General features: G+C 41.9%; 1 protein-coding gene across 3 annotated transcripts in view; it reads left to right on the forward strand.

The window, feature by feature from the left end:
• The window catches only part of CNTN5 (contactin 5), a 906,057-nt gene that overhangs the window by 870,945 nt on the left and 16,613 nt on the right, over positions 1 to 18,499 (forward strand). For all 3 annotated transcript variants that reach the window (XM_060179715.1, XM_060179713.1, XM_060179714.1), the window contains 3 exons: positions 1,830 to 1,900; positions 4,807 to 5,041; positions 12,421 to 12,530. In XM_060179715.1, the coding sequence (XP_060035698.1) occupies positions 1,830 to 1,900; positions 4,807 to 5,041; positions 12,421 to 12,530 (416 nt within the window). The remainder of the gene's footprint in view (positions 1 to 1,829; positions 1,901 to 4,806; positions 5,042 to 12,420; positions 12,531 to 18,499) is intronic.

The raw sequence follows: 18,499 nt of genomic DNA on the forward strand, positions 1-18,499 counted from the left end.
GAATAGGCATGCATGTGTATATATTTTACAAATGGTGCCAAGTGAAGCCGCAGTGGAATAATATCAGCAAGTGACTTGCTTCCATCATTTGACCATGTGCTGATGGTCATAAGATTCAGGACTCAGGGATGAGCCATGGAAGGAATATGCGGATCCTTATTTCCCTGCCCTTCTACACAGTGAAGCGAGTTCCTTTCCTGTGTGTCTTATCCCCAGCAGGCACCAGAACAGGGATTCCCTACTGACAGTATGTAGCAGGGGCTTTGAGACGTGGTGTCAGAGCACACACACACGCCACAGGTTGTTCTGCAGTGATAACTACAACTACCAGCCACTCAGTGGACGAGTTGCTTGCTGTGCATGTAAATCAGGACAGTTCACCCTCGTCACTGCCACATCATTATTCCTTAGCTGTATTCTTGGCAGTTTCTTGGGAGAGGGAGAGACAAAGGTGTATCCAGTTCTCTGGAATTCTGAGGGAGCTCAAGAGAGCTAAGTCATCAGAGTAACCTTGAATGTGCATGCGACTGAAGGAAGGCGGCTGATGGCTGCTGCTGCAGACAGCCCACATGTGCACAGCGAGAGATGAAGTCCTGTTCATGGAGCAAAGCTCCCATGGACCTGAGATCTGGCCCTGTGAATGCAGGCATTTATTTCAATGGAGCCAGTGATATGTTCACAGAACTTTTTCTCTCACCTCCCTGGCTCCAACAGTTGTTAACCTTTATAGTAGTATATAAATTCCACATCAGTTTTTCGGGTGTGTAAAATGCTGTGTGAATATCTCCCAATAAATAATTAATAGTCCTTCATCCAAGAAGGTAATATATGGGAGTGAATTTATTGTTTATGATTATATCAGTATCGCTTAAAAGCTATATGCTGGGGCACAAAGGCGAGGCTGATGTGTAAAATTGCTAATGCAGGCGCATAGCCTGGAAAATCATCCCTTTTAATAGCTTTCTTCGTTTAACAGTCCTTCATTTTAACATGTTCCTTTTCAACTGCAGATTTGGTGATTTGGTGCAATGAAGGAGAAATTTATCCCTTTGACACATTTATCCTTTTAATAGTTATTCATTTGAAAAGTTTTAGTGGGTGCCTATATGTTTTGCACTTTGCAAAAAATTATTCTCAATAGTTTTTTTTAATGATTATTCATTTAAATCTGTCCTAACTCCATGGAACTGTTGGTAAGATTTCTTTAAGCTCCAGCCTCCTGAGGGTTCTAGAAAGGCAATAATGCTTCTACCAACCTGTGGGTTTTCCAGAAACTCCACTGCCTTGGGACCCCAAAAGTCAGTCACAGTGCTAGGAGGAAGGAGTGAAACTGAACTAGCCACTAGTCCTTGCGCACGACTATAGTGCTGATCAGAATGTACATTTGTTATCACAGAGCGTTTATGACAGGAGGATTCTCAGAGACAGCACCTACCTCTAAAAAATATTTCCCTGGCCAGAAACAACTCACTTAAGTAGTGTCCTGCTTTGCCATGTGTATGACCCAAGTTCAAGCTCAGCCCCAGAACACTGAGGGAAGCCTCAGTGCTATGATCTTTCATCCCTCTTTCTTACTGCCTCTGCCTCTCTGTTTCTGTCTGAAAAAGTAGCCCCAGAGTGGAGACAAAAGAAAAACAGTTCTCAAACTCTATTTTAGAAATTCAGATCTGTCACATTTTTATTTCTTTAGTGAAATATGACCATTCTAACTTCAAGCAAGTCTTAAGGATTTTACCCATGCTAAGTAGGGTTACAGTGAACCTTGTTATAGGAAGACTTAAATCCCACTGCTATATATTGTCCTCACTTTGGCCCATTTTCATCCATAGTTCCGAAGACGGCACCCACCAACGTGAGTGGGAGAAGTGGAAGGCGGCACGAATTAGTCATCGCCTGGGAGGTAAGAAGGCCTATACCCTGATGCCAACACTGTTTACTTCCCTAGAAGAGGAGACTACATGCAGACTGGCATAGAGAAAGAGCAAGTTCTCTTTAGAAGAGACTTAGAAGTCATTGGATCATGCATTGTCTGTTTGCGTACCACTCATGTTTTCCTCTGATGTCTGTGTTTGATTGTTATTCACAATTAAGTAACACTTTGGCTTACTTGGGAGCTAAAACAATTGGGAGGAAGGAATGAACCGCCCTTGATTTCGTGATGAACTATCTCGTTATGTCCCTACAGTTCTAGTAATAGGATACTTTTCCTCATTTTACAAATTGTGAAACTGAGGCACAGTTGAAGTCCTTTCTGTGATACCAGCCCTCTCTCAGTACTGATTATCTCTGCTTTCTAGGAAAGGAAGGAGGTAGGAGGAGTCAGAATATAAGAGGGCTCCTTATTTCCATAGTTTCTTTTTTTTTTTTTTCAGTATTAACTTAGCTTATTTTCCAGCATGACTGTGCTTTAGAATATGGAAATGTCTATTTGAGAAAACTGAACAAAACCATGATGTTAAGGACCTCTATTAATAATCAAGATGACTGAAGGTGAGGTGGGGGGAGGAAGAGAGGAGCCTTTTATTTACACACTGGCCAGGAGCTCAGATCATGCTGAGAACTCTGGCCCCAGACAAAGTGACAAGCTTATCCAGGGGGTGCAGGCTGAGAGCAAAAGGTAGCATCACAGAAGCAGAGGCTGCAAGGTTAAAAGGTGGGGCTTGGAACCATTGCTAAGGTCTGGTTGCCTTAGTTACTGTTACCTTTCCTGCAGAGCTGTGTCTGGGAAAGTTTAGCCCCAGCATAAGGTTCACCACTGGGGTGGACCACTCCACTCATACACCTTTTAGCAGGGCGGAAGCCAGCCAGGGTTACAGAAGCTGCCTTCTAAGTCAGATTTCAGTCTGGCCTTCATCGCCTCTGCTTTGTCATCACTTGCTCACCCGGCACAGGCCTGCCTGTGTCGCTGTCCTGACCACCTGCACTATCTCAGACTTTCTACACATGCTGAACCCTTTGTTATATTTTCTGTCCTGTACTGAGGCCTACTTACAAATGCATCATAATCAGATTATAAGTATATGCAGGCACTAAAATCTGGAAATGCCCTATTACTGACATTGTCTTAACAGAAAAGAAATGTGCAGAGAAACTCCATGTGCCAATGAGAAATTGCCCATGAGCACAACCCCCTTTCTCTGTCCATTCAATAAAACTTTGTGTCCTGTTGTTTTTGTTTTCATTCTACAAAGGTATTAAATCCCCAGTACCTGACCTTCACTGACATCAGATCTCTGCAAATGGAATTGCTGTTTCCTGTCAGCTCTGTGTCTGAACTTGGGCTATATGATAAAAAATGTCATAGGCAGAGTGGCTTATAACCAACAGAAATGTCATGCCTTCATTCTGGACGCTACAAGTCTAAGACCAAGCCTTTGGTGAACTCTGGTCTAAGGAAGACCTGCTAACTGGTTCTTAGTGGTACTTAGTTGCCAGTTTTCTTGCAGGGCCTTCAATCGGCATCTAGAGCGAGAGAGTTCCCCTGAAGTTCCTTTGTAAGGAAGGGCACTCACCTCAGTTGTGAGGATGTGACCCTCATGATCTCATCACCTCCAAATGAAGCCACTTTTAAGATATCAACAGGTGACACAGAATTCAGTCTATATCAGTTTCATTTTGATAGGTTTTGTCTCTCCTCCAGCTTAGAACTTATTTTTCCTCATTAAAAATCAAAAGAAGGCCCTGCTTATAAATAGAAAATGGGCGTCTGTAAGTACTGAGTATTATGTTGGGTGGTGGTTAGGGCCTGCTCCAGGATGAATCTGTTACTGCACCCACAGATTACAACTGTTTTCATGATAGCAAGCATAAAATTGCAATCAAGGACTAAAACCCTGGGAGAAAGGACTGACATCCTTACCTAATGGGTTTCTGCACCAGGTTTTCCTGCCCTGCAAAACCTGAGAGTTTTCCAGCATGGTGTATTCTGGCATGGAGCCTAAGGGTCTGCTTGTCATGTACAAGGCCAGTGGGAGCAAAGCTATTTTACCTCAGGAGTTAACGACATCCTTGATATGTTTCCTAACTACAAGCTGAGATCATTTACTTTTTTCATCTTGCACTGTTAAAGTCCTTAATTTTTTTAATTTAATTTTTATTATTGTCAACAGGGTTATCTCTGGGGCTCGATGCTTGCACAATGAATCTACCACTCCCAGTAGCCATTCCTTTTTTTCTATTTCTTTTTATAGGATAGGATAGAGGAAAATTAAGAGGGGAGTGGGACACAGAGAGGGAAAGAGAGAAAGAGAGACATGTGCAGACCTGCGTCACTGCTCATGAAGCATCCCCCTGCAAGTGAGGAGTGGGGCTCAAACCCTAGCCCTTGCACATGGTGATATGTGCACCTAACCAGGTGCACCACAGCACGGCCCCCAGTAATAACTGTTTCATTTTACTAAATCGTGTCCATAAGTTGATGAATTGCAAGTGCCAGATATTCAATTCAGAGATTGACAGCTGCTTCCGCAAAGTTCATATTCTAATGAACACAAACAAGTAAACTAACACTGTTTGTATCTTGATTCACCATTCGTGAAGCACTCCACTACACGTAGGAAGCGGGGGCTCGAACCCCGGTACTTTTGCATGGTGATATGTAGGCTTACCCAGGTGCGCCATCGCCCAGCACCTGCCTTTTGTTTGTCAAAGTCACCGGTTGATTGTGTTGTTTTTGGTGTCCAGTGTAGAATATAGACTTGATAGTCTCCTATTCTCTAGTCATCCATAATTTGTGAAGATCAAAAACTTAGAAGTGTTGTTAACTCAGTTATTTTGCTGATAATTAACTGCATTTTTCTTCTTTAGCCAGTATCTGAAGAGTTTCAGAATGGGGAAGGCTTTGGCTATATTGTGGCTTTCAGGCCCAATGGAACACGGGGCTGGAAGGAAAAGATGGTGACATCCTCCGAAGCCTCAAAGTTCATTTACCGGGATGAAAGTGTCCCTCCTCTCACTCCCTTTGAAGTGAAGGTCGGCGTTTATAACAATAAAGGAGATGGACCTTTTAGTCAGATTGTGGTCATCTGTTCAGCTGAAGGAGGTCAGTTTCCTTAATCCTGTTATTTTAATTCTACACTTTAGGATCTTATTCTGTTATATAAATGAGGTGTTATTGCACATAGAGTAGAAAGTATAGATGTGCCAAAGAGAAAATAAGTCACAGATAGCTCTATTTTAAATCTATTTTTCAATTATTTTCCTATTAAATTTTAATTTAAAAATTAATCACCCTGTGCATATTGTGTTATGTTCATTTCCTAAAAAAATATATATATCTTTGGCACATGATACTGGGCAATGTTATAAATCCTGTTGTTGTTCTCTTGACTGACATTGAAGCAGTCCTCTTTAGTTTAAAATTTAGGGACTTGTATATCTTAACATAGTAAATTTATACAAAATAAGTTCATATAAAGTCTTGATTATGTGACCAACACATGTTTATTTCATAGCATACTATTTCGTTCATAAAACATTGTCCTGGTAGGAGATCAAATAGGGTTTTCTGTTGCAAACTTCAACACATGGCATCATGAAATCGTCACAACTGTCTTATTTAATAGGAATCATGATCTGCATTGTGGGTAAGAGACAAAGAGGAATTGAAATTCACAGAGAATAGGGAGTTTGCAAACATCTATACAGCTTGTGATCGAAAGTTCATCCCAAGTCTTTGACTTTTCTGTGTCATTTTGCCTCTGCATGCTTAGCTTTAGCTGACGCTCAAGACGGTGTCGGGTAGCCGAGATCCGATGGACTGTAAGGTCATTTTACAGATGAGTACACTGTAAACTAGGATTTATTCTAGATTGGTATCATTAACTAGTAAGTACAAACTCAAATTCCTACATCAAAATTCCTGGTTCTTTCAAGTCAATACAAAAATGTGATTTTTTTTTTTTTAGTGAGATACTATAATAAATCTAGCTCCCCCAATTAGATTGTTCCTTCAACCAAAATTTTGTGCTTCTATTCTGTATTCAAAATATCATTTAATTGTCCCAGAGTAGGCAGTGATATGAAACTTTGGTATGTAATTGAAAGAGAAAATGCCATATTCTTTTTAAGTCACTTGTCAAATCACTTTGCTTGAAAAGAAGTGAATGTCGGAGCCAGGCAGTGGCGCACCTGGTTAAGCACTCACGTTACAGTGCACAAGAACCCAGGTTCAAGCCCCTGATCCCCACCTTCAGGGGGATATAAATGTTTTTTTAAAAAGAAGTGAGTGTCCTTAAAATGAAACTTTTTTAATGAGTTAAGACATGCAATATGCTTAAAAATAAAGTCCTGTGTTCATAGCAGTGGATATTCTACTCTCCTCCTTGGCCATCCCTGCAGGTCCACAGGTGTTTGTGATCATATACTTGTCAGGGCACAGCTGAATCTGTAAAGCAAGTTTCACTTCATTGTTCTTCTAGTAACCTAGTCAGTCCACTTGTTAACGGGATAAAAATCCCTGTACATTCTTCGATCCAGTAAGGAACAGAGTCAGCTGGACACTCTATTTCAGTGCATGGCACTATTCTTCCTCTTCAAAGCATGGATACTAGTTAGCCTGTCCAGAGGACCATGGAGAGGCTCCCTCACTCAGTTGACACCAAGCTGAGAGTGACCATGAGCCAGACGCAGTGCTAGACACAGCCCCCAGAATCCATGTCGCTTGCAAGGAGGCACAGAACACCAGGTCTTCAGCTCTTTCCCTACTGGCTCCTAGGTGGAGGAGGCTCAAACAACCAGCACATACTTCACTAGGAGCTTACACGCATCCCCAGGACCCTATCCTATTCTTCTCAAGAAAGCCTTTTCACAAATGAGAATTGCAGGGTCCTAGGGAAAATCATGGATGTGCCGTTAAAAAGGACTCATCGTTTGTAAACACTGATAGTTGGTAGTTCATTTGAGAAATGGCCTTGGCCCTTACGATTCTGAGGGAGACTACAAACAGTTCTTCTGCTAATGCCCATGTGCCTTTGAAGCCTTTGGGAGGTCTCCCAAACACAAGAAACCCTGAATGAGTGCCAGAGCTAGCCAGTCAGACACAGCACCAGGGCTCTCCCAGAAGGAGAGGCCTGCCAGGACCTCTGTGCATGTAAGGCAACTGCATGCACCTTGACCCCAGCAGAAAAAGCACTATGCTTTTTTTTCCTTTCTCTCCCCCCCTTCCTTCCTTTCTTTCTTTCTTTTTTTTTTCCCCCCTCCATGGTTATCGCTGGGGCTTTGTGCCTGCACTACAAATCCACTAATCCTATGGCCGTTTTTTTAAAATTTATTTTTAAGACAGAGAAATTGAGTAGGGAGGAGAAGATAGAGAGGGAGAGAGACAGACACCTGCAGACCTGCTTCACCGCTTGTGAAGTGACCCCCCTCTCCGTGGGTGGGTACCAGGAGGCTTGAACCCGGAAATCTTGTGCCAGTCCTTGTGCTTCATGCTATGTGCAATTAACCCGCTGTGCTACTGCCCGGCCCCCACACTGTGCTTTCACATGCTGCTTTGATTCAGACTCTGCAGTATGATGCAGTCATTGATAGTACTCTCATTTGGAAAATGATTATATTTAAGGATAGCTAAGTTCCAATAGAGGTGATTTTTAAGTTGCATGGATAGTGTAGTAAAAAATGATTTTTTAAATATGAGAAGTCAAATAGGCTTTCACTTTCATGTTCCTAGAAATCCTTGTTAGTCATATATATGCACTTTTCCATTAAGGAAAAGGCATAAACATTCACTACATCTAACCACAAACTGAAAGACCTTCACTATTGATTAGTTATAGGTTGAGTGATTTGCTTATTTGTGATGCACGTTAGCATCTGCTAGTTGTTTTGACTTTTATGTAAAAGTGTGCTGCTTTTATTTTCACTACAACCAAAAAGCTCTTCATTTCCAAAAGAAGATATGCAGTTATTTCCCTTGCAAATGGAGCTCCACAGCTTGAATTAAAACCTGAATTCATGAGATGTTATTCTCCAGATCAGTATGTAGCTGAACTCAGTGGAATTCATGTGAACTTGAAAATAATTAATTGGCATATTAGTTATAAAATTCAGGAAAGAATTTCCTGCCTTTGCCAGATGATTCATTCGGAATAGTGCCTGTAAAGCTCAACTACAGCTGTCTTCACTGGACTTGTCAATAATGAAGCCACAACCCCTCCTCCCAAGGAATTTATTAAACGCTTCTTTGGTTAATGCTATTGCTCATCCGTCCTGGGAAGTCAGATGCATAATCAATATTAAAAGTATTCCCTTCTCACATTACTTGGAGAATTCTAGCTTCTAGGCCACTTAATATAAATATAGCATCTAAATTCATGAACATGGTAAAGTCATTTGAAATTTTTTATCTACAAAATCTGAAATCTGTCAGTCAGCCTGTTCATTTTGCATCCCAAGAGTGGAGTGAAGATGTTAATCTTGCCCTCTTTAATGCCATCATAATTTAAAGAAATAAAGGGATCTTTGTATGCCTTCAAGTCTATTAGACATAACACTTGTACAACCTCAGAAATAGATCTTGGAGTTTTCATCAAATTCTTTGAGCAGAGTAGACAGGAGGTGAGACAGGCAGGAAATCTTCTGGGACAGATGAAAATGTTAGAGATGACTAATGATGACAGGCTCTATGAGGAGCAGTGCAACTGTGGTCCAAAATTATCAAAAGTTCCATGAAAGCGGGCTAAAAAGAGCAAGGTGAGTGGTGATGGTAGAGGATGAGTCTCTTTATGCTAAGACTAGAAAGCCAAGTGGGCCTCAACGCATCAGTAGTATTTCTGAGAGCAGTTAGGTTTGGCTGGGAGGGCAGAAGGGCAGCAGCTGTGTGTGAACAGTGTGTGTGAACAGCACAGAGTGACATGTCAGTAGAACAGCAGGCTGGTTAGCTCTTGGCTGCTGTGTTCACATCTCCCCCTGAGCTCTAATAAAGTCACCTGAGGCAAGTTCCTTCAGCTCCTGTCCCCTCGGTTTCCTCATCATAAAACTGGCACTGGTGATAGTAAAGAGACTAAGAGATGCCTCACCTTTGACAGGTGCCAGGTCCTGAGTTTGAGCCCCAGCCACTACACCTTCAGGGGGAAAGTTTCAAAGCAGTGCTGTGGTGTCTCTCCTCCTCTGTCTCTCACTCTCTCTCTCTTACCCTCTGCTTAAAAAAAGTTGGGTAAGCGTCGACAGGTACAGGAGAGTTATGCGAGCACAACACACTTCAGTACATCAACAGTATTTGAGTGAGAATTGACATATATCAAATGCTTGGCAAATATTAATACTTATTTTTATTATTTCCCTCAGACATTCGTTGGCCTTTTTATTTGGTTTTTAATTTCATGCCATACATTTCTCTGTCTGATATTTGGAGGTAACTGGACAACAAGAGAATAAAACACACACACACACACACACACACACACACACACACACACACACACACACTGTAAGTCCATAGCTCAAAAGAGAGGCCAGGACAGAAGTATGAAAGTATAACTGTCCTAGTGTGAGGCAGTAAGTGGTAGCAAGGACTCTGGCTACCAAACTTTTCCAAACTCTAATTGTTACCTCTTATCATTCAGCCACAATGGCTCTGGATAACCAAATAGAACAGCCAGTTCTAAATAAGTCAGGCATCCCATGATCTAATTAGTACTCTTGTCAACAGATAGACTTTTTGATCCACAAGACAGTATTCACTCAGATGTAAACAGTACATACTGAAACTTCTGGAAGTAAACTGACTGTAGCCACCTTTTTCACAGGCTGAGTTTGTCAGTTGAGATCATCCCTGACTTCTGATATTATTTCCATCCAGAAGTCAAAACCAATCAAAAATGGCTCCTGCTCTTTTTGATTTTTCACTCATTTGCCCTCCTCGCTCAGACGTAGCTGTAATGTGCACTGCTGAGGCTGCAGCTTGCAAAGTGGGTTTCAGTGCGACCCTGCCTTAAAATCCTTTAGGCAGAAACTAGTATACTTGCTTGGGAAGTAGGTTTCAAATTGGGATTTATTTCAACTTACCTTTATTTTAAATTTTTAACTTTTTCTTTCTTTTTTCTTTTTTTGCCTCCAGTGTTATTGCTGGGGTTCAGTGCCTGCATCATGAATCCACTGCTCCTGGAGGCCTTTTTTTTTCTCCTTTTGTTGCCCTTGTTGTTGTAGCCTTGTTGCGGTTCTTATTGTTGTTGATGTCATTTGTTGTTGGATAGGACAGAGAGAAATGGAGAGAGGAGGGTAAGACAGAGGGGGAAAGAAAGATAGACACCTGCAGACCCGCTTCACCGCCTGTGAAGCAACTCCCCTGCAGGTGGGGAGCCGGGGGCTCAAACTGGGGTCCTTATGCCGGTCCTTGCGCTTTGCGCCACGTGCGCCCAACCCGCTGCGCTACCTCCCGACCCCCAACTTTTTATTTCTATTTGAGAGGTACCCAACCTTGTCTAGTGCTACAGAAAGCTAACAGAGAAATAATTTCTCTATCTCCAGAGAGAGAAAAGCTGTCATCTAGCCACATATTTTGTGCTTCTGAATTTATTTATGCCCCTCACAATCTTTTTTGACAAAGATGTAATTGCTTCCATAATATAAACGCTGAAAGAAGGTACTTGGCACACAAATCTTTGCAATACGCTCATTCAGAAGACAAACAGAACTGTGTCCTAATAGCAGATGATTCCCAAAGTCTCTCTGTGTCTGAAATGAAGCACGTGGTGAACTCTGGAGATCAGGTTGTTCACACCCCAGTGGCATGGAATTTCTTTCCATTTATTTACCAAAAAAAAAAAAAAAAAAAAAAATTCAAGGATTTTAATTTCTGCCAAATAGTGATGAAAAACATTTTCTGGAGGTCTCTTAATCAGAATTTTAGAATGAAGTAGAATTTCCAGATTTTTTAAAAAATCTGGTAGATGCACAAACAATAGGGATGGAGGATGAAAAAGCACTGAGCAACAGACAAGTGTAAAAGGCGCTCAGAGAATGGCAGGAGGAGATGCGGTGACCTAGTCCGTGGCAGGAATCAGTGGCAGCTTGTATAAAGAGGAGTGGGGATTTGCCAACGCATCCTGACTTATCATGATCAGAGCATGTGATTTGGATGAAAGCTTTACCAGAAGAAAAGGTGCTTAGTGCAAACCTGTGGTTTTTGAAGTCTCTGTGGACTTTTTTTTTTTTGCATTAGCAAGGGTAGCTGTTTTTGACTGTTTTTCAATTTATACTATACCAAGCTTTCCAGATATATATGTGACCATCTTCCATTAGAAAAGGGAAACCTCTCAGAAAATGATCATGTTGGTTATGTTGACAATTCTTTTAATGTCCCAATAACTGTGTCTTAAATCTTATGTAGAACTCTCTTCGCTATATAGGTCCCTGAATAAAAAACATACTATTCAAACAGATTAATCTGAACTCACACTAGTGATCAGTGGTTCTTCTCAGAGTCTCTATAGTTTTTATGGGGTGGTGTTTTTTTCAGTCAATTTTTTACAGAACTTTTTGAACTCATGCTTGGCCTTTATTCTGCCATTTCATCTAGTGTGTGTTTGTGACACCATATTTATGATTCAGCAGTGTCAAAGCTAGAAATATTTTGTTCTTCACAGAGAGTGAAACCTCAAGCAAAGTGCATATTTTGATGGATGCCAGTCAGACATGGTGTATTTGAGAGAAATTGTGGGAAAGGTCAGTGAGCAGAGGGACAAATGAAAAGGTGGCTTCCAGCAATAGCACTGAGACCTTTGGGGACTTTCTTCTCAGTCCACACCTGTCTTAAAAGTCAGTGCATGCCTTTTAAATACCAGCATTCAGAATGCACTTCTTATACAATCATGGAAATGTAGTTTTGTGGTTGAAACAACGAAGCAAAATCTAATGAAACTTAGACCCTGTCTGTACTTGCCCTGGGTAAAAAGGAAAAATAATTTAAGGAGTTACATATTGTGAATAAATGTTCTAAGTACCAAGCGCTCTGCTAAGTATTGCTGCTACTATGACTAACTTAAATCTGTGTGACGAGTGCTCATATCACAAGTGCCCATACTACAGTAGGGGCTTCCGACGATGAGAAATGGCTTAACTGAAGGTTGTTAATTTTTGTCCTCATTGGACTGTCACCACTACAGATGGACTTTTTGTTGTTGTTTTGTTTTGACTTCTCCTGAGATGCCCCAGTTAACCCAGATAAAGATCACTTAGCTTATCTTGCTAGATTTCTTCTTTATCTTTGGTAAACAAGTGTCTCCAAAGTATCTCTGAAGATGCTTGACCCAAGCAAGTACAAAATCCAGAAAGAACATTCTTTTTTATCTTGTTAGCTTCTTTTTTCACAACTAACATAACATTTTATGAAAAAACCAAAAAGCTGTGTGGCAGGTGCAGTGCTTCAGTGGGCATAGCTCAGTGCCGTCCTATTCATTGTTTCCATTTTCCTTCACACAGAACCCACCACTGCTCCCACTGACGTCAAGGCAACCAGCATGTCTGTGTCAGAGATTCTCATTGCGTGGAAACACCCTAAAGAGAGTCTAGGAAGACCACAGGGATTTGAGGTATGAACACAGATATTGATATTGTGCCTTGCAGGGGCTGGGCAGTGGCACACCCAATTAAACACACATAGTACTAATCATAAAGACCCGTGCAAGAACTTGGGTTCGAGCCCCTGGCTCCCTACCTGCAGAGGGGATGCTTCACAAGTGACGAAGCAGGCCTTAGGTGTCTATGTTTAACTCTCTCTATCTCCCCGTCCTCTCTCAAATTTCTCTGTCCTGTCCAATAACATGGGGGAAATGGCCGCCAGGAACAGTGGATTCGCGGTGCTGGCTCTGAGCCTACGCACACACTCCTCTCCTTCGCCATCCTCCTGGCCTTCCTTCTTCACAGATTTCACCTGTAAGAACTTTGATCATTACCCACTTGCACTCACACTTCAGTGCCAAAATCTGCTTCTGGGAAGCCCAGCCTAAAACGTGTAGGTGCCCCCAGACCTCTTTTTCAGAATGCCTGAGAGCAGGTCTCTGCTTTGCTTGTAGAAACCCACACACAGAGTGCATTTGGCAAACAGAGAACTGAAGAGCCAGGCTCACCCTCATCGTCGGGCACCCAGGGATGCATGTGGGAAACTCAATTAAATAAGAGCCAGAAAGGCACTGGAGTCCTACCGTCCCAGTGTCCTTAATTACTCTAGAATGTGTTACATCCTGGTCCTCTGAAGACGGGTGGATATAGACCCAAGTCCATGCCTGTACATACTTCTGATCCATACATGTCTACAGTTTTCCAAAATATATAACAGTCAATAACATATGCATTTATTCAGTAATTTTTTCACTCATATTTTATATTATGGTAATTACCAAATTAATGATACTTAGGCTTCTTTTTGTAAGAGAGTTTGGATACCATTTTATCTTTTTAATAACTAGAACTAGCTAATAATTTTTTTAAGGGGGGGATTGACAAATAGTCTTTAATTAGACATTCCAAATATTACCAGCAAAATTTTTCTCAGGGGAAAAAGGTTGCTGAGATATTTAAGTGACTCAAGTAGAATTTTAATTTTTTTTTAATTTTTATTTTATATGTGTGTGTCATCTATACACACACACATCTGTCGCAAGCAAACACGTACACAGTGACTTAGCTTCAGGTTTGATCACTTGATTAGTATTAAGACAAAGCTTATTCCATTTTTACATTTCTTACTGAATGGAGTTCCAGCCCATACTGTGTTCAAGATGTGCAGGTATCAGATGCAGCACTTGCAGAAGGTGTATGCCTTTTAGCTATTTTAGATAGGTGGCTACAACCATTTCCGCCTAGTAAGTCCACTGAAAGAACACATGCTGTACTTTTCTCTATACAGTAAGTTGTAACAGTGATGTCTCAAGGGGAGGAGGACCAGGATTGTTTTTGTTGCATGCTTCATGATCTGATACCAGTCATTTGATCAAGAGACAAAAACAAAGGAGCCTCAGTCCTGTCTGACAATGACTCAAACACATATATCTTTACTTTTTATTGGTTGTGTGTGTGTGTGTGTGTGTGTGTGTGTGTGTGTGTGTGTGTGTGTGTGTGTGTGTTTAAAAAGGAATTTCAGATAGAAATTTAAAAAAATAAAACTGAAATGAAGCCAATTGTCAAAAGGCTAACATAAAGGCTATTTTATTTCCCATATGGTATGTGAGTAGCAGTTATTTTACAGATACTCTTTGGCTTTTTATTATGACTGTATAAAAATAAGACTATAAAATTCTGAACAGTAACAAGAAAATAAGATGCTAAATTTACCCTTTTTTGAAATTCTTCAGACTCTGATTTAAATTAAATAGTGTTCATGTTCCTATCATTAGATCTCTTTCTTTGGTTATTTTCATAGGGTAAGAGACTAACTATAACTATTTCTGTTTACAAAATTCAGACAATCAAAAAGGAAGAGGGAACATTTCAGTTGCTTAACTTGACTTGTCCCTTCCCCTTTTTTGCCTCCAGGGTTATCACTGAGGCTTAGTGTCGGCACTATGAATCCACTGCTCCTATTGACCATTTTTTCCATTTTATTGGATAGGACAGAGAGAAACTGGGGGGGGAGACAGAAGGATAGCCACCTACAGACCTACTTCACTGATCCTGAAGCGTCCTTGCTGCAGGTGGGGAGCAGGGGCTTGAACCAGGGTCCTATGCATAGTGCTATCTGCGCTTAACCAGATGCACCACCGCCCAGGCCTCTGTTCAGCTGAAAAGCAGTGCTGTAGAATCAGAAAGCCATTAATCATTCAGTTAACTGTTTCTGTGTTCATTTAAAGAGTCATGTGGAGTTTTTTTTTAATTTTTATTTATTTATTCCTCTTGTTGCCCTTGTTGTTTTATTGTTGTAGTTATTATTGATGTCATTGTTGTTGGATAGGACAGAGAGAAATGGAGAGAGGAGGGGAAGACAGAGAGGGGGAAAGAATGACAGACACCTGCAGACCTGCTTCACCGCCTGTGAAGCGACTCCTCTGCAGGTGGGGAGCCGGGGCTCGAACCGGAATCCTTCTGCTGGTCCTTGTGCTTAGCGCCACCTGCGCTTAACACGCTGTGCTACCGCCCGACTCCCAACATGTGGAGTTTTTAAATGTCTTATTTTTGATCAGTAATACTCCTTTCTTCTAAACTGCATTGTCTTAAGTATTCCGCGATTCATTTATCATTCCACCGTTGTCACTAGGGCTATTTCCTATTTGAATTCATTGTGAATGGCACTGACTAAATAGAGCAAATTTGGGGAAATTGTCTATTTTCAGTATTAACCTATAATCACAGTATATCTCTTCAGTTTTTATCCCATTGTGTTTTCTGCTTTTCAGTTCTCTCTTGATCTTTGTCAATATGGATCTTACTATCTTTCCTTAGAACTAGCTCTGTTTTATTTTTGTTCTATTGCAACTTTATTTTATGCACTCTTTTTTAGTCTTTTTCAAATTTATTTTTACTATCATTATTTATTATTGGATAGAGACAGCCAGAAATCGAGAGGGAATGGGGAAACAGAGCAAAAGAGACAGCTGCAGACCTGTTTTACCACTTACAAAGCTTTCCCCCTGCAGGTGGGGACCAGGGACTTGAACCTGGGTCTTTTTTTTTTTAATTGTTGTAGTTACTGTTGTTATTGATATCATCATTGTTGGATAGAACAGAGAGAAATGGAAAGAGTAGGGGAAGACAGAGGGGGGAAGAAAGACACCTGCAGACCTGCTTCACCGCCTGTGAAGCGAGTGACTCCCCTGCAGGTGGGGAGCCGGGGGCTTGAACCGAGACCCTTGAACCTGGGTCTTTACACATTCTGAAATGTGCACTCAACCAGGTTTGCCACCACTAGTCTTCATAATTTTATTTTATGTAACTTAAGTGTGAAGTACATAGGAATATTTACTAAATGTCTGTGTCTCTGTTCCAGTGATTTGGAACTAAGATGGACTCTGCTTAAAATGTAACTCCACTTAGCTGGTCCTTCTGTGCTATTATGGAACAAGTCTGGATTTTTATATAATTTTACCCAATGTATCCCATTTAAGATAAATCTCAAAATATATGCATTAAGCTTTTTCCACTTTGGGGACCAGGCGGTGGCACACCTGCTTGAATGTACACATCACCATCTGCAAGGACCCAGATTCAAGTCCCAGTCCCCACCTGCAAGGGAGGCACTTCATGGGTGATGAAGCAGTGCTGCAGGTGTCTCTCTTTCTCTCTTCCTCTTTATCTCTCCCACTCTTCTCAACTTCTCTCTGACCTATAGTTTTTCTCCACCGTGGGGGCCAGAGAGATAGCGCATTAAGTAGATCACACACTTTGCTCTGTGGGAAGATCTGGGCTTGCACCCATAGCGTCACGTGGGAGGAGCACACACCAAAGGGACTGTGCTGGCTCTCAGCCTAAAATGGAAAAAAAAGAGTTCAACACTAGTGGTGGGCTTGTGCAGGCATGGTCACAAAAAGTAATAAGTTACCACTTAGGGGATTGGAGAAAGAGTCCCCTGAGTAGGTGGTGTGCCTAGCTATGGGCCTGCATATTGAACCCCAACACCACATGAAAGGTGCCATAGTGCTGGAGGAAGCTCCAATGATATGTTGTCTCTCCCAATCATGATCTCTTTATCATTGGTCTCTTTTTGTCTTCTGAATGTTAAGTCTTACCAGGAATAGTAAAATTGCACAAGGTCTCCAGCTTCAGAATAAATGGACCATAAATGAAGAAAATTAAAACTGCCAATTTTCTGCTTCCTGAGGACATGCAGGCTGGAGCCTACACTTCAAAGACCAATTCAAAAGTCCTGTGGAGTGCAGTTCTTCTTCTTCTTCTTCTTCTTCTTCTTCTTCTTCTTCTTCTTCTTCTTCTTCTTCTTCTTCTTCCTTCTTCTTCTTCTTCTGCTTCTGCTTCTCCTTCTTCTTCTCCTTCTTCTCCTTCTGCTTCTTCTTCTCCTTCTTCTTCTTCTTCTCCTTCTTCTTCTCCTTCTTCTCCTTCTTCTTCTTCTTCTTCTTCTTCTTCTTCTTCTTCTTCTTCTTCTTCTCCTCCTTCTCCTTCTCCTTCTCCTTCTCCTTCTCCTTCTCCTTCTCCTTCTCCTTCTCCTTCTCCTTCTCCTTCTCCTTCTCCTTCTCCTTCTTCTTCTTCTTCTTCTTCTTCTAGCGTTTGCCCTTCTTCCGTAGCCAGTCAACAGCGAGCGTCAGGTTGAGCCTGATGTAAAGTTTCGAGACCTCCTTTGAATCTGGAGAGGTGGCAGTTGTTGACTATGTGGGTCATAGTCTGTCTGTAGCCGCAGGGGCAGTTCCGGTCATCTCTGGCTCCCCAGCGATGGAACATAGCAGCGCACCGGCCATGGCCTGTTCGATAGCGATTGAGGAGGGCCCAATCATAACATGCTAGGTCAAAGCCGGGTTGACGCTTGCAGGGGTCTGTGATGAGGTGTTTGTTCTTGACCTCAGCTGACTGCCAACTCTGTTTCCAAGAGACTGGAACAGACAAGTTCAGTGTAGGCGTAGGGGACCAGATTGGGTGACAAGACATCAAGCGTTAGACAGGGTGGGTGAAGATATCCGCGTATATTGGCAGGTCCGGTCGAGCGTAGACGTGGGAAATGAACTTAGATGATGCAGTTCTTCTAATGGTAGATTTCTCTAGGCCGATGGGCCCATGTTTACAAGCCCCACCCCAGTGTGTCACCCTGGACGTTCAATCTGATACAAAAACATACCCTCAGAAACAAAACCTTCACACTCACCTAGTGTAGTGTTTGTTTTTCAAGAATAAACTCTCCTCCAGCTTCAGGCTGCCTTAGGAAGCTTAGAGAGCTGTCAGTGGTCTTTCGAGTCAGGACTGGTGTGAACACTTCACTCAGCACCATTCACATGTTGTCTTTTCCACATCTCCAACACTTGCCTTTCTACCAATCCTTCCTTCCTTCCTTCCTTCCTTCCTTCCTTCCTTCCCTCTCTCTCTCTCTCTCTTCCTTCTTTCTTTCTTTTTTTACCTTCAGGGTTATTGCTGGGGCTCAGTGCCTGCACTATGAATCCATTGTTCCTGGAGGCCATTTTTCCCCCTTTTGTTGACCTTGTTATTGTAGCCTTGTTGTGGTTATTATTTTTATTATTGATGTTGTTCGTTGTTGGATAGGACAGAGAGAAATGGAGAGAGGAGGGGAAGACAGAGAGGGGGAAGGAAAGACAGACACCTGCAGACCTGCTTCACCACCTGTGAAGACTCCCCTGCAGGTGGGGAGCTGGGGGCTTGAACTGGGATCCTTATGCTGGTCCTTGCACTTTGCGCCATGTGTGCTTAACGCACTGCGCTACAGCCCAACCCCCTCTACCAATCTTTTCTATAACCTTCCTCTCTCTCTCTCTCTCTCTGTCTCCCCCCTCCCTCCCTCTCCTTCTCCCTCTCTCTCTCTCCTTCCTCTTTCTCTTTCAGTCACTTTTTGTTAAAAGCTATTTACAACTGTTTTTTGCATTCCCAAATATTCACTGTTTTTTTCACTTTT

The sequence above is a fragment of the Erinaceus europaeus genome, chromosome 20 (genome assembly GCF_950295315.1).
Source record: "Erinaceus europaeus chromosome 20, mEriEur2.1, whole genome shotgun sequence".
Classification (NCBI taxonomy): Eukaryota; Metazoa; Chordata; class Mammalia; order Eulipotyphla; family Erinaceidae; genus Erinaceus; species Erinaceus europaeus.